Genomic DNA, 13,618 nt, shown 5'->3' with positions numbered 1-13,618 from the left:
TGATATGGAGGCGGCCATATTTATTTCCTTTTAAACAATCCCATTTGCCTGGCAGCCCTGCTGATCTTTCTGGCATCAGTAATGTCTCAATCACACACCTGAAACAAGCATGTGGCTAATCCAGCTAGACTTCAGTCCGAAACATCTGATCTGCATGCTTGTTCAGGGTCTATAGCTAACAGTCTTATGCCTGGGCTGGTACACGGGTACGAGAGGAATTGGCGCGGGAGACTTGGGCGCAGGATATAGCTAGAGTTGGGCGAACAGTTCGGCTGTGTTAGCCGAACTGTTCGGCTGCCCAACCTGTCATTTTGCTGTGGCTCTTACTACTTCCGGGCCGCAATGACCCGGAGTAGTACGTCTGTGCTTGCCCGGTGGAGCGCGTCCTAGATCGCGCTCCCGTTGCCGGGCACTCTCTGCGCATGTGTGTGACGTCACTCATAACGTCACACACATGCGCAGAGAGTGCCCGGCAACGGGAACGCGATCTAGGACGCGCTCCGCCGGGCCAGCGCAGACATACTACTCCGGGTCATTGCGACCCGGAAGTAGTAAGAGCCACAGCAAAATGACAGGTTGGGCAGCCGAACAGTTCGGCTGCAGTTCGGCTAACAAAGCCGAACTGTTCGCCCAACTCTAGATATAGCCGATATATGGCTTATATGGCTTAACCACTTAAGGACCAGGGCTGTTTTGAATGATCTGTGCTGCATGGGTTCTCCAGCCCACAGCACAGATAGTGTAAAAGGCAGGGCGACCAGACTTCCCCCCCCCCTTTTTTTCCCCATGTCCTGCTGGGGGGGGGGGGGTCTGAGCGCCGCCGCTCCGTGTGGCCAAACGCGATTACTCCCTCCCTCTCCTTCCCTCCCTACCTCTCGCTCCATGGGCGGCACAGGACGGCGATGCGTCCTGCGCCGCCTAGGATAGGCGCAGCAGCGCCGTATTGATGTAAAAAGCGGGGAGGCTCGCAGGCTATTCACGGAAACGCCCACTGTGAACTGTCATGGAACGGGCGCTCAAACGAGCGTCCGTTTCCATGTAAAACCACAAACGACCAGCCACCGCCTATTGTTGTTAGCTGGTCGTTAAGTGGTTAAATACTATTCCCCCTCCAGGCCGCCATGGATAGTGGGGGATTGATATAATTCAGCTTCCAGCAATTGCTGGAGGCCGAATTATTGTGTTTTATAAGTAACTTCAGCTCAGTCTTCTGAAGGCGCCGAAGTTACTCCCTGTAAGTCTCCTGCGCTGGAATGAGAGTGTTGGCTGGTACACACGCCCAATTTCCCGTCAGATCGACAGGCCAAACTAAATTTCCTATATGTCTGATCTGCACCCAATCGACAATGGGATTGATTTCCTGCAGTACTGGAGATTATCGATTTAGCCCGTCGATCTGAAGTAAAACTACGTCATGTGTACCAGGCATTAGAGACAGAGGGCTAGCAGGACGGCCACCAGCCAATGCGCATTGTTTAAAGTGAAATATGTCCTCCATATTCCTCTCACTTAAGGTGTGCTTTAAAGGGAACCTAAACTGAGAAGGATATGGATTTTTCCTCTTAGAATAATACCAGTTGCCTGACTCTCCTGCTGATCCTATATCTCTAATACTTTCAGCCACAGCCCCTCAACAAGCATGCAGATCAGGTGCTCTGACAAAGGATACCCAAGGTGACAAGTGACATGGTGATAAGGAGGAGATACAGAGAGGCCAATATAGTGTAGTATGCGGAAGGTAATGTAGTACAATGTAATGTGAGAAAGTTATACTTACAAACAAGGGTTACCGCTGAGGCAACCACAGTAAATGCAGGTGAGGAGATTAGACCTCTCCTCTCTCAGGGTTAAGAAGTCGCTCGCTTTAGATAGGAAGAAAGATAGGGGTGGGACCCCCTCCACCAAGGGTGGATACTGCAAACTAGTAGGTAAACAGAGACGCCAGCAGGATAAAAACAATCACTAAGTTTTAAAATATGCTGGGAGGAAGTGGTGGACTTCCCTCCGAAAGCAGACTAGACAGCTGTCTGACAAACAAATATTTTATTGGTACCCCAAATGGATGCAACGCGTTTCGCAGGACAAAGCCCGCTTCATCAGGCAATAGGCAGGGGACAAACTGTTGACAAAGTCACATAATACATTGCTGTAGTTGCATCCATTTGGGGTACCAATAAAATATTTGTTTATGTCAGACAGCTGTCTAGTCTGCTTTTGGAGGCAAGTCCACCACTTCCTCCCAGCATATTTTAAAACTTTTAGTGATGTTTTTTATCCTGCTGGCGCCTCTGTTTACCTACGAGATGTGACATAATGAGATAGACATGGGTATGTACAGTGCCTAGCACACAAATAACTAGGCTGTGTTCCTTTTGTTTCTTTCTCTGCCTGAAAGAGTTAAATATCAGGTATGTAAGTGGCTGGCTCAGTCCTGACTCAGGACAGGAAGTGACTACAGTGTGACCCTCACTGATAAGAAATTTCAACTATAAAACACATTTTTATAGCAGAAAAGGGCTTTTGAGAGCAGGAAAGGGATAAAATGGGTCAATAATTCATAGATTTTAGCTCTGGCATACTTCAAGGAATGTGTAATTGAGCAAAAAGCATAACAGTTACAAATTAAAAACTAGATTTAAACATAAAATAAAACTTTGGAATATCTTAAAAAGTCATTTTTAGGAAAAGGAAGATTATTATTATTATTATTTAGTATTTATATAGCGCCGACATATTACGCAGCGCTGTACAATGTATATATATATATATACATATCTTGTCACTAACTGTCCCTCAAAGGAGCTCACAATCTAATCCCTACCATTGCCATATGTCTATATTATGTAGTGTAAGTACTGTAGTCTAGGGCCAATTTTAGGGGGAGCCAATTAGCTTATCTGTATGTTTTTGGATAGATACAATTGTGTGCTTATTTCATTAGTTTATTTTCGCCCTGGCTGCATGCTTGTTTCAGGTGTGCGATTCAGCCACTACTGCAGCCAAAGAGTTCAGCAGTTTAAAAGCAAACATCCATATCCTTCTTAGTTAAGGTTCCCTTTGGAGACTCAGTCACAAAATTTTCAGCCTCATTTCTTCTATCCTTTAAGTTCCTATACCTGTTCTAATGTGCTCTGTCTTACTGCTGCCTTTCCTACTTGCACAGTGGCTGTGTTATCTCTGTTATAGAATCTAATCTTCTTTCCTCTGTTGGCTTTGTTGGGCTGAGGCAGTCAGGCTGGAATGTGCTGTGCTGCTTGTGATTGGATAGAAGCTATACACACCCTCTCCAAGTCCCCTGCACTCTGTATGACTCACACACTGAGCTACTCTCAGCCTATCACATGCTGGTTAGCAGCCATGTCTTTTGTTTGTAAACACTGCCTAAAACTGGCAATTACAAGCCAGGTTTGCAGCAGAGAGTGGAAGAAACAGTACAGAGGGGGCCAGGAGAACATTATGAATAGAATGGTATGCTTTTTATTGTAAGAATTTTAGAGTACAGATTCTCTTTAAAGAGGAACTGTAATCTCAAAATAATTTATTGCCAGCAGGTAGCCTATACCCAATTTATAGATGAAAACCCAGTATTTTCTGCTAGAAATCCAGCATTTTGCTGGAATTACACCTTTAAGTAGGAAGCCACGCCCCCTCATGAGGCTGCTCCGCGGCTGTATATTCATTAAGCTTGTGCACACTGCCTTCTGGGTAGTGACATCATGGGTTGCTAAGGGGGAAAAAACCAGCAGTCCTTCCTGTCATCAAGGTGGGACATGTGCACGAGGCAGAAGAAGTTTATCTTGCAGCCTCCGATGGGATGATTGATCATCCCTCTCTGCCCTGTGAAGCTGCCGCTGCCACTATCAGGTCAGCGACATGTGTTTAACTCTCCTCATCCCAGCTGGAATCCCTCTCTCGTCAGCTCTTCCTACAGCCTCCGATGATCTTATAGCTCTGCCTGCATGTCATGTGCATTCACCCGACATGCAGGCAGAGTTTAGGGTGACCATGCGTCCTCTTTTCCCCGGACAGGTCCTCTTTTTCAGACCTGTCCGAGGCGTCCGGCCGTTTTCTTGGAATGTCCGGGGAAGAGAGCCGCTCGGAGCCGAATACGAGCCAGCTCATCAGCCGCCGGCTGCTGCACTAACTTGTGATTACAGTTCTGTGCTTGCACTGAATCGCTGCAGATAGCCGCCCCACTCTGCAGGCATCCGGCGCCTGGTGGTGTGTGACAAAAGCGGAAGTGAAGCATTCCATTCTCTCCCCGTACAGCTGGCTGGGCAGTGCGCATCGTGCTGAGGATCGGATCCACACAGCTGTAGCTCCCAATGTCTCTCTCCCTTCTCATTGAAGCAGGCAAGCAGGTGTTATAGACAGGAAACTTGTAACTTCAGGTCACTCACTTCCTCCTGGTTCTGGCTGTCCGTGAGTCTCATCAGAAAGACGGCAGCCAGCTGCGCACAGAGAACAGGGCAGTCTTGGCTGCAGGGAGACACACAGGCAGGAGCAGAGAACAGAGGGAGCCCTCTGATCTGAGGTCAGAGGCAGAGATAGGGCTTAGGTCACAGCTTTGGTGCCAAGCTAAGGTCAGTTTGCACCACAAATCAAGCTGCCCTGGGATTTCTTCCTCCCCTTCATTTATTTTTAACCCTTGTGTAGGATACAAAACCTGTGCAGTCCCAAGAGATAGTATGCCAACTCAGACCATGCTGAATTACAAAAATAAATGTTTATACTGTATAATAATGCAGCTTTTCAGTTTGATATCACTGGGGATGAGCGCACTGTATCCAAACGCTTTACCAAATAACTCAGAACAGAACATGAATTTGGAGCACAGCGGGCCGCTGCAAGGGGGGTGGGGTTACTCACCCTTAACAACACCTCCGTGTGCTGCCCTACATGGTATGTTCCAGTTCACAATATTTCTAAGGTGGAATGCAATATTAAAGGGATCCTTAAGTAACCTGGAAAAAAGGGTTTCACCTTGGGCTTCTACTAGCCCCCTGCAGCCAACCTGTGCCCACTCCAGTCCTCTATGATCCTCTGTTTACCCTCTGCAGCTTAGTTTTGTTTTCGCCGTCTTGTATCCCTGGCAACATGCATCCTTGCTGCGCAGGGTGCTATTGCGGACGGCAACGTGAGCAGGTATACGCGTTGCCAGAGCCGCGCAGTGGCCCGCCAACTCCGCATCAGCGAAAATGAAACTAAACCGCGGCAGAGGACCAGAGCATCTGTGAGTGGCTGCGTGGGCACAGGACAGCAGCAGTGGGCTGGTAGAAGCCCCAGGTAATTGAAACTCTTTTTTTCCCATGTGACTTAAGTATCCCTTTAAAGGAATCATTAGGAGAATTTACAAAAATCTGCTTTAATCTGCTGGGACTTTCTCCAGCCCCTTGCAGCCAACTGTCCCACACTGTCACCTCCCCTCTCTGCTGCTGCCCCGCTGTCGTCGCACGGTGCAGAGGATGACTGCGAGGAAGTAGCTGGCGAGCTAAAACACACCATTGAAGGCAGTGTCACGGGGTGAGTTAACCCCCATGCTGCAGTCCGCTATGCTTTAAAATCATGTTTTGTTCCTAGTTGTTCTGAACAGCATTGGATGCAGAGAACTCCTCCCTAGATCTCTTCAGACATGTAAGACATGCTGATTCTTGTAGTTCCACAGGTTTTGGAGCTATTAAACATTCTTGTATGCCAGACAAATCTAACACCAAATCATTGCCCAACCATAATTTAAACTTCCTTATCACTACACTACACACTAATGCTAAATCCCCATCTGATCATTAACCAAGAAACTATCACAATTTTTATGTTATAAGTAAATTTCCTTGTGATTCGAATGATCTGCTTGTTGGTAATATTTTGATAATTCTGCATGGTGTTGGTAATGTCTGCATATTGTTGGTATTCTCTATGTCTGCATTACCTTGTGAGGTTTATTTCATCAGAAAAAGGACCGTAATTTGTGGATGTGGCCTGTGCTGAGGGGTGGGGCTTAGGGCGGCAAAACTTTTGTGCCTATAGGCTCCTGAGCTGTAAATCCGGCCCTGACTGTACATATATGTTTGTGGGGAAATGTGCTGCCAATCTCATTGCATTTGTGGGAAAATCTGCTGCCAATAAGATTGCATTTGTGGGGAAATGTGCTGCCAATCTCATAGCATCTATTGGGAAATGTGCTGCCAATCTCATTGCATTTGTAGAGAAATATGCTGCCAATCTGATTCCATTTGTCGGGAAATTTGTGGAAAAAAAAAACCGGCCCTCCATGCCCGCGAAGTTGGAAAACACACTGCTAAGGTCTTGTATATTTGGCCCCGCCCATGACCACATGCTGTCGTGATCGTCCTCTTTTTTGGAAATCAAAATATGGTCACCCTAGCAGAGTTAGAAGATCAAAGGCAGAGCTGACGAGAGAGGTATTCCAGCTGGGATGAGGAGAGTTAAACACATGTCGCTGACCTGATAGTGGCAGCGGCAGCTTCACAGGGCAGAGAGGGATGATCAATCATCCCATCGGAGGCTGCAAGATAAACTTCTTCTGCCTCATGCACATGTCCCACCTTGATAACAGTGAGGACTGCTGTTTTTTTTCCCCCTTAGCAACCCATGATGTCACTACCCAGAAGGCAGTGCGCACAAGCTTAATGAATATACAGCCGCGGAGCAGCCTCATGAGGGGGCGTGGCTTCCTACTTAAAGGTGTCATTCCAGCAAAATGCTGGATTTCTAGCAGAAAATACTGGGTTTTCATCTATAAATTGGGTATAGGCTACCTGCTGGCAATAAATTATTTTGAGCTTACAGTTCCTCTTTAAGATTGCATACACACATCCAATTTTGATTGGCCAACTTACCCCACTTCGATGTAGTATGAGCGCTTACCTTCACAACCTGTTAATATTCAGAATCTGTTGGTCTTTATACTACCGGGAGGTTGGGAAGATTGGCCAATCGCTGGCTAATCAGAATTGGATGTGTGTACGCACCTTAACTTTCTTTGCAAACACCTAAACATAAAGCAGAGAACTGACCTTGAAAATGATAGCGATGGGGATGTCTTCTGACAGAGTGTTGTGCTTCAGGTAGAACCGCCCCTGTTTCATCACCAGATTGGTTCTGCTCTTCTTCTCGTGGGTGGAGCTACAGGAGACAAACATTCACAGCTATGCAGATTTATAATGAATGGAGATAGAAAGTGTCTGGCTGGCTTCTGAAGGTACATGTGTACACACAGGTTAAAGTGGACCTCCGCTGTCAATTCCAAAGTGAAAAAGAGACAGAATGGCACTTACTATGAGTGTTCATCCTCTGTTTATGCAGCAATGGCTTACTGAGCCCGAAGTGAGAAGAATATAAAGGCTGCCATATTTATTTCCTGTCAAACAATACCAGTTGCCTGGCAGCCCTGCTGATCTATTTGGCTGCAGTAGTGTCTGAATAACACCAGAAACAAGCATGCAGCTAATCTTGTCAGATCTGACAATAATGTCAGAAACACCTGATCTGCTGCATGCTTGTTCAGGGGCTGTGGCTAAAAGTATTAGAGGCAGAGGGTCAGCAGGACAGACAACTGACGTGAGAAGACTATGGAGGCTGCCACGTTTATTTCCTTTTAAATAATACCAGTTACCTGGCAGCCCTGCTGATCTATTTGGCTGCAGTAGTGTCTGAATAACACCAGAAGCAAGTATGCAGCTAATCTGTCAGAACTGACAATAATGTCAGAGACACCTGATCTGCTGCATGCTTGTTCAGGGTCTATGGCTAAAAGTATTAGAGGCAGAGGGGTCAGCAGGGCAGCCAGGCAACTAGTATTGCTTAAAAGGAACCTAAACTGAGAGGGATATGGATGTTTCCTTTTAAATAATACTAGTTGACTGGCAGTCCAGCTGAACTCTGTGACTGCAATAGTGGTTGAATCAGACCTGAAACAAGCATGCAGCTAATCCAGTCTGACTTCAGTCAGAGCACCTGATCTGCATGCTTGTTGAGGGGCTGTGGCTCACAGTATTAGAGACACAGGATCAGCAGGAGAGTCAGGCAACTGGTATTATTTTAAAAGGAAACATCCATATCCTTCTCAGTTTAGGTTCCCATTAAAAGGAAATAAACATGGCAGCCTCCTCTTTAGTTGCCCTTTAAGCATATCCAGTTTTTTTATTGCTGCAATTTCAAGCTAGATACAATGTGGATTAAAGGGGCACTATGGCGAAACGTTGTAAAATTAAAAATATTTGCAAATATATACAAATAAGAAGTATGTTTTTTCCGGAGTAAAATGAGCCATAAATGACGTTTCTCCTATGTCCCTGTCACTTACAGTAAGTAGTAGAAATCTGACAGAAGTGACAGGTTTTGGACTAGCCCATCTCTTTATAGGGGATTCTCAGGGATTTATTTATTTTTAAAAGCACTTAGTGAATGGCAGTTGCTCTGTCCAACTGCAAAAAACTGTGTAGCGAGCAGGGAAGCTGGCCAGCATCATTGTATAAATGCTTTTTAGGGAATATCTTTATAATGAATAAAGGCCATGCTGAGAATCCCCTATAAAGAGATGGACCAGCCCAAAACCTGTCACTTCCGTCAGATTTCTACTACCTAGCACAACAGAAGTGAAGTAATGTATGGCTCATTTTACTCTGGGAAAAACGTACTTCTTATTTGTCTATATTTGCACATATTTTAAATGTACACACTTTCGCCATAGTGCCCCTTTAAATTTGATTGCTGGCTGAAATCACGGGCCTCTCATTGATCATCTCTATCCAGAAGTCAGAGACGACGACGATACCTGGTGACTGAGGCCCCCACAGCTCCCTTCCTGTCCGCCTCCACGATAATCCTGTTTTTAGACAGCTGCTCTTGAATTAAGATGACTTTTTCCACCCCTTTCACAATGAAGTAGCCACCTGCAGAGAGGAGAAAAACATAAGCGTACACCTGGAATACAGGAAAACACTAGAAACATGTGAACAGATAAAGTATTCCTCCCTGACCCAATTTCACCTTTTTCCTGCTCCCTGCTGCTGCCGTTTTCTCATCTTTTTTCCCTTTTGAAATTCGATACTCTTTATAAACAATGTCTGCAACCCCCCTCCCATGGTTATTGGAATTGGCTACCCCTACTTACCAAGTCCTAGGGCCCACTGGACACCTGTAGTATGGCCGCAGTAGGGTCCCTTGAAGAGAAACTCCAGCCAAGAATTGAACTTTATCCCAATCAGTAGCTGATACCCCCTTTTACATGAGAAATCTACTCCTTTTCACAAACAGACCATCAGGGGGCGCTGTGTGGCTGATATTGTGGTGAAACCCCTCCCACAAGAAACTCTGAGGACCATGGTACTCCTGGCAGTTTCCTGTCTGTGAACCTTGCTGCATTGTGGGAAATAGCTGTTTACAGCTGTTTCCAACTGCCATAAAAGCATGCAGCAGCTACATCACCTGCCAGCAGTAAAAATGTCACCATGTAATAAATGTCAGAAAGTAAATCATGGATTTAAAAGATTTTACAATGGGCAAACACTGACTAAATCATTTATACATAATTATTGTAAAAAATGAAGCACTTTTTTATTACATTATTTTCACTGGAGTTCCTCTTTAACCACCTGAGCGTTACGCCGCTCAGGAGGTTTTGTTACTTTGTGTCCCAGGATGAATTAATTTACTGCAATGGCTGCAAAACCTTTAGCTAGCACTAGGCTAGCTAGTACAAGTGTCCGGAACCCCCCCAATTACTTCTGATCCCCCCCCCCCCGATCCAGCCGCTTATACATTACCCAGCCTGGCTCCAGCGATCGGCGCAGACTCCCGGGACAGCTCCGGTCTTCACTATGGGGAGGATCGCACATGACGTCATGCGCAATCCCGATCCTCCCCATAAGGAAGACCGGAGCTGTGCAGGGAGGCTGCGCCGATCGCTGGATCCAGGCTGGGTAATGGGAGGCTCGGGGGGTGCCGGACACTTGTACTAGCTAGCCTAGTGCTAGCTAAAGGTTTTGCAGCCATTGCAGCAAATTAATTCATCCTGGGGTACTCCTGAGGACAGAAAGCGCTATGCCCGACACAGTGTCGGGCATACCGCTAAGGAGGTCTGAAAGCTAAGTGGTATGAAAGCCAGCATTTTCTAGTCCTCACAGCTTGAAAGCTACTATTCCAGAATTTTTTTTTTAAGCAGAACATCAATGAAATGGTTATCCTGATGCTCAGCTTCAAATCTGCATCCAAACTGGAGATAAAAGTATCTTTACCCACATTGTAACAACATTGGAATGTAAACAAACAGTGTAACAGGTGAAAAGGAGCTCTCTGTGAAGCGGTCTCTGCTTAAGGGCCCTTTCACACCAGAGGGATTTTTCGGCGTTTTAAGTCCATAGACTTTGATTTTACCTTTTACATCTAACTCGGCGTTTTGGAGCGTTGCATTTCAACGCTCCCAGGAGCTTTTTCAGGGCTGTTTACAGCCGAAGTTGGCTGTTGCCGTTTCAATGATAGTCAATGGAAAACGCCAATTTCAGCGTTTTCAAAGCCTTTTCAAAGCGTTTTACAGCTATCTTGTTCACTTATTTTTATAGAAGAAAAAAAAGGACGTTTTCATATGAGCTGTAAAACTCTTTCAAAACGCTTTGAAAACGCTATTTATTGGCGTTAAGCAAAAGGCTGACTTTCAGCCTTTTCTACCGCAGCCTCTAGTGTGAAAGAGCCCTTAGGCACACCAACAGCCCAGAACAGCTCATTAGAAGATGTTAATATATAATAAAAAGCAGTTTGAATAAAATGCAATGGCAGCTTTCAGGGCAAGATAAACTACACTTTGGGAACTTGTAATTTGTTAACAGACAATATACTTGTGCACAAAAGCAAATATAACTATGAGTAATACAAAGTAGGAAAACACATTTTTATGAATGTTATATCAGAGTTTCACACCACTTTAACAGTATTTCCTGAGATGGAGATAGGGGGCGATAGTAAGCAGGAAGTAACAGGTGGGCTCGGAATGGTGGGAAGAGCCAGGAATATTTCTGTTTAGAGCAGGGATGTCAAACCGGTCCTACGAGGGCCGAGATCCTCACACATTTTTGATACAGCTCAAATGAATTGGTGGGTCTGAATCAGGAAAGGTGCGGTCCATCAGGTACAACACATTCCTCTCTTTCTCAGTCCATCCTAAACACCGGCATGGATCTGGCCCTCCAGGCCTGGAGTTCCACACCTGTGGTTTAGAGGTAACTGGTCCGTTGGAGATGGAGATGGTGAAATGTCAGTGAGAAAGGGAGGTGGGGGATGAATTGGAACATGCATGTTTTATATTGAATAATGTGAATGTTACTTTTTGTCTGTTTTCTACTCTTTTACCTACTGTGTATAATTAAAACAAACAATTTGAAAAATAAAGAATAAAAAAAAAATGGCTGCAAACCCAGAACTACTTCCGGGGCATTGCGGCGAGCATACACTTTATGCACATTCATCAAGAACAGCTCTGTGTATGCCCAGAACGTCCTCTGGTACACCACTGCTCCAGCCTGCCCCGGCTCACTCTCTGTACTCTGGGATGGGAGGAGTCTGCCGCACACAAGCGGGGCGGGAATTGTGAGGAGAGAGGGTGGAGATGGGCGGCAACAGGGCGGGACAGACTGAGGAGCTCAGCCTCTTCCTGTCTTTGTCTTCAACATCATTACAAAAAGCTTTACCGGCGGCAGGGCGGATTTTCCGTAAGGCACCGTAGGCAGGTGCCTACAGGCGCCTGTTGACGGAAAGGTGGCTCCCCCCAGTGCCTCCCGCCCTCCTTCCCTTTACAGGTTCCCAAGCAGAGAGTAAATGAGAGGTTACTCACTATTCCAGTGATGAGGTCTCCCTTCAGCCTGGGGCATCTCTAGCTTCTTAATACTTTGGGGCACTTCAAGCTGCATAAAGAGGGTACTTCTTGTTACAGAATACTAAAGGGCAGTGTGGCTAACTACGCTGGGCGGGGGAAGTAAAGGGGAGGTGACAGCTGGGCCAGCCAGCACATTTGAGGTGTGGTTTGGCGGGTGTTTGTCAGTTCGTGGAGGGCGGAGTCTAGGGTGCCAGGACATCTGTGCCTATAAGCTCCTGTGATGTAAATACGGGCCTGACCAGTGGTATACAGGGACTGGCTGCACAATCAAAGTGACGCATCAGGCAGTCTCTCCCCAAGCCCTTTTAGCCTGGTGCTCTGCCCAGCTAATTCTGGTGACCGTCCAGCTGAATACTTATCAAATGTGGGGCGGGGGGGACTCACTTGCAGTTCTGCAGTACTGTGAGTCGGCAGCAGAGTGTGAAAAAGATTGTCTGCTTTTACAGTGCTGCTGCCCCCTAGAGTTTGCTGCCTAAATTGCTTGATACAGATTTCGGTCATGGTAAATCAGGCAGCAAACTAGGGTGAGCAGCGCTGTACACAGGAAAAGCAGATCTTTCCACATTCTCCCTCTCTTGCTGAGGACAGGAGAGCTGCAAGTGTGTCCCACCCCTCTTCATTAGTATTCACTGCACTCCTGGGCTGGCTCCGCCTGCTCTCCACATGCTGCTGCCAGGCCAGAGGTAAGTTGCTGGATTTTCTGTCACACACCTGCAGGGCCGTGACAATAGACCCTGCATGGGATGCATCCCCAGGGGAGCCCAGAATCCACAGGGGACCCCATGAGGGGAGAAAAGTTTTTTTCCCCTGTCCTGAGAGACTGACAACTAAAGGCATGGAGAGAAAAAAAAAATTTCTGCTCTCTGCACAATTTTTCTAATGACTACATCTGCTCAGCCATTGAAAAGGAATCATACAAAGCTTTGTAGACAGTCCCTACTGAGTGTGCTGGAGAGTCTTGTGTACACCATATTGCCCCCAGATTCTCCACCCCCCTTCCAGTGCTCTGTACTGTTGTGATGCTGGAGGAGTCTGCAGAGACAGTTCTGCTCCATCAGAGTTGGACAGAGTGAGTGTAATAAGCTGTCGGTTTTCTGTATGCATGTTCTGCACACCATGTGTGCCTGTATGTGTGAAAACATGCACGTTCTATCACAGAAGCTAATATAATTGATAGAGAAAATGCATGCACTGCTGTCTGTTTTTATCTGCATGGGGAAAACACATTCCAGTGTTCACTAGCTAATTGAATAACATTGGTTGTAAGTTTACCTGTGCAAAAAGCGAGGGGGAGGGGGCCCCATCCAAAGTTCCGCAGGGGAGGGGGGACCAGTGATTTCTAGTTACGCCCCTGCTCACCTGTGTCATTGGTGGTGATCAGGGGCCAGTAGGGGTCCTGGGGATGGTGAGGGGGGATCTGAGAAAGCTTCTGTAGCGCTCCAAAAGTTTCAGCAACAGGAGCTGAGCAGGGGGGGGGGGGGGGGAGGGAGGGAGGAGGTCCTCTGACTGGCTGTCTTGAAGGAGACACCATAGTTTAGACTTGCTGCAGCCCCCAATTGCTCAGCACGGCAGACCTGAACCCTGAAAGCCACATCAACATCCTGTAACCTTTCCCACTAGTTCAGGACAACTAAACTACCAATGTCGTGACAGAACTAGTCAAGAGAACACGCAGGTCACCAGAGGCTATGCACTGCATGCTGGGCCGAAGAGCTGTACAAAGACTTC

The 13,618-nt window shown here is 46.6% G+C and overlaps 1 protein-coding gene across 1 annotated transcript in view; it reads right to left on the bottom strand.

Annotated features, from left to right (window-relative positions):
* POLR3B (RNA polymerase III subunit B) overlaps positions 1-13,618 on the bottom strand; it is a 186,349-nt gene that overhangs the window by 153,364 nt on the left and 19,367 nt on the right. Inside the window, 2 exon segments of the mRNA XM_068278323.1 lie at positions 7,038-7,146; positions 8,798-8,915. Of these exon segments, the coding sequence (XP_068134424.1) occupies positions 7,038-7,146; positions 8,798-8,915 (227 nt within the window).

Source organism: Hyperolius riggenbachi, chromosome 3, assembly GCF_040937935.1.
Source record: "Hyperolius riggenbachi isolate aHypRig1 chromosome 3, aHypRig1.pri, whole genome shotgun sequence".
Classification (NCBI taxonomy): Eukaryota; Metazoa; Chordata; class Amphibia; order Anura; family Hyperoliidae; genus Hyperolius; species Hyperolius riggenbachi.
The sequence above is the reverse complement of the archived record's forward strand: the minus strand, read 5'-3'. Positions and strand labels throughout refer to the sequence as shown.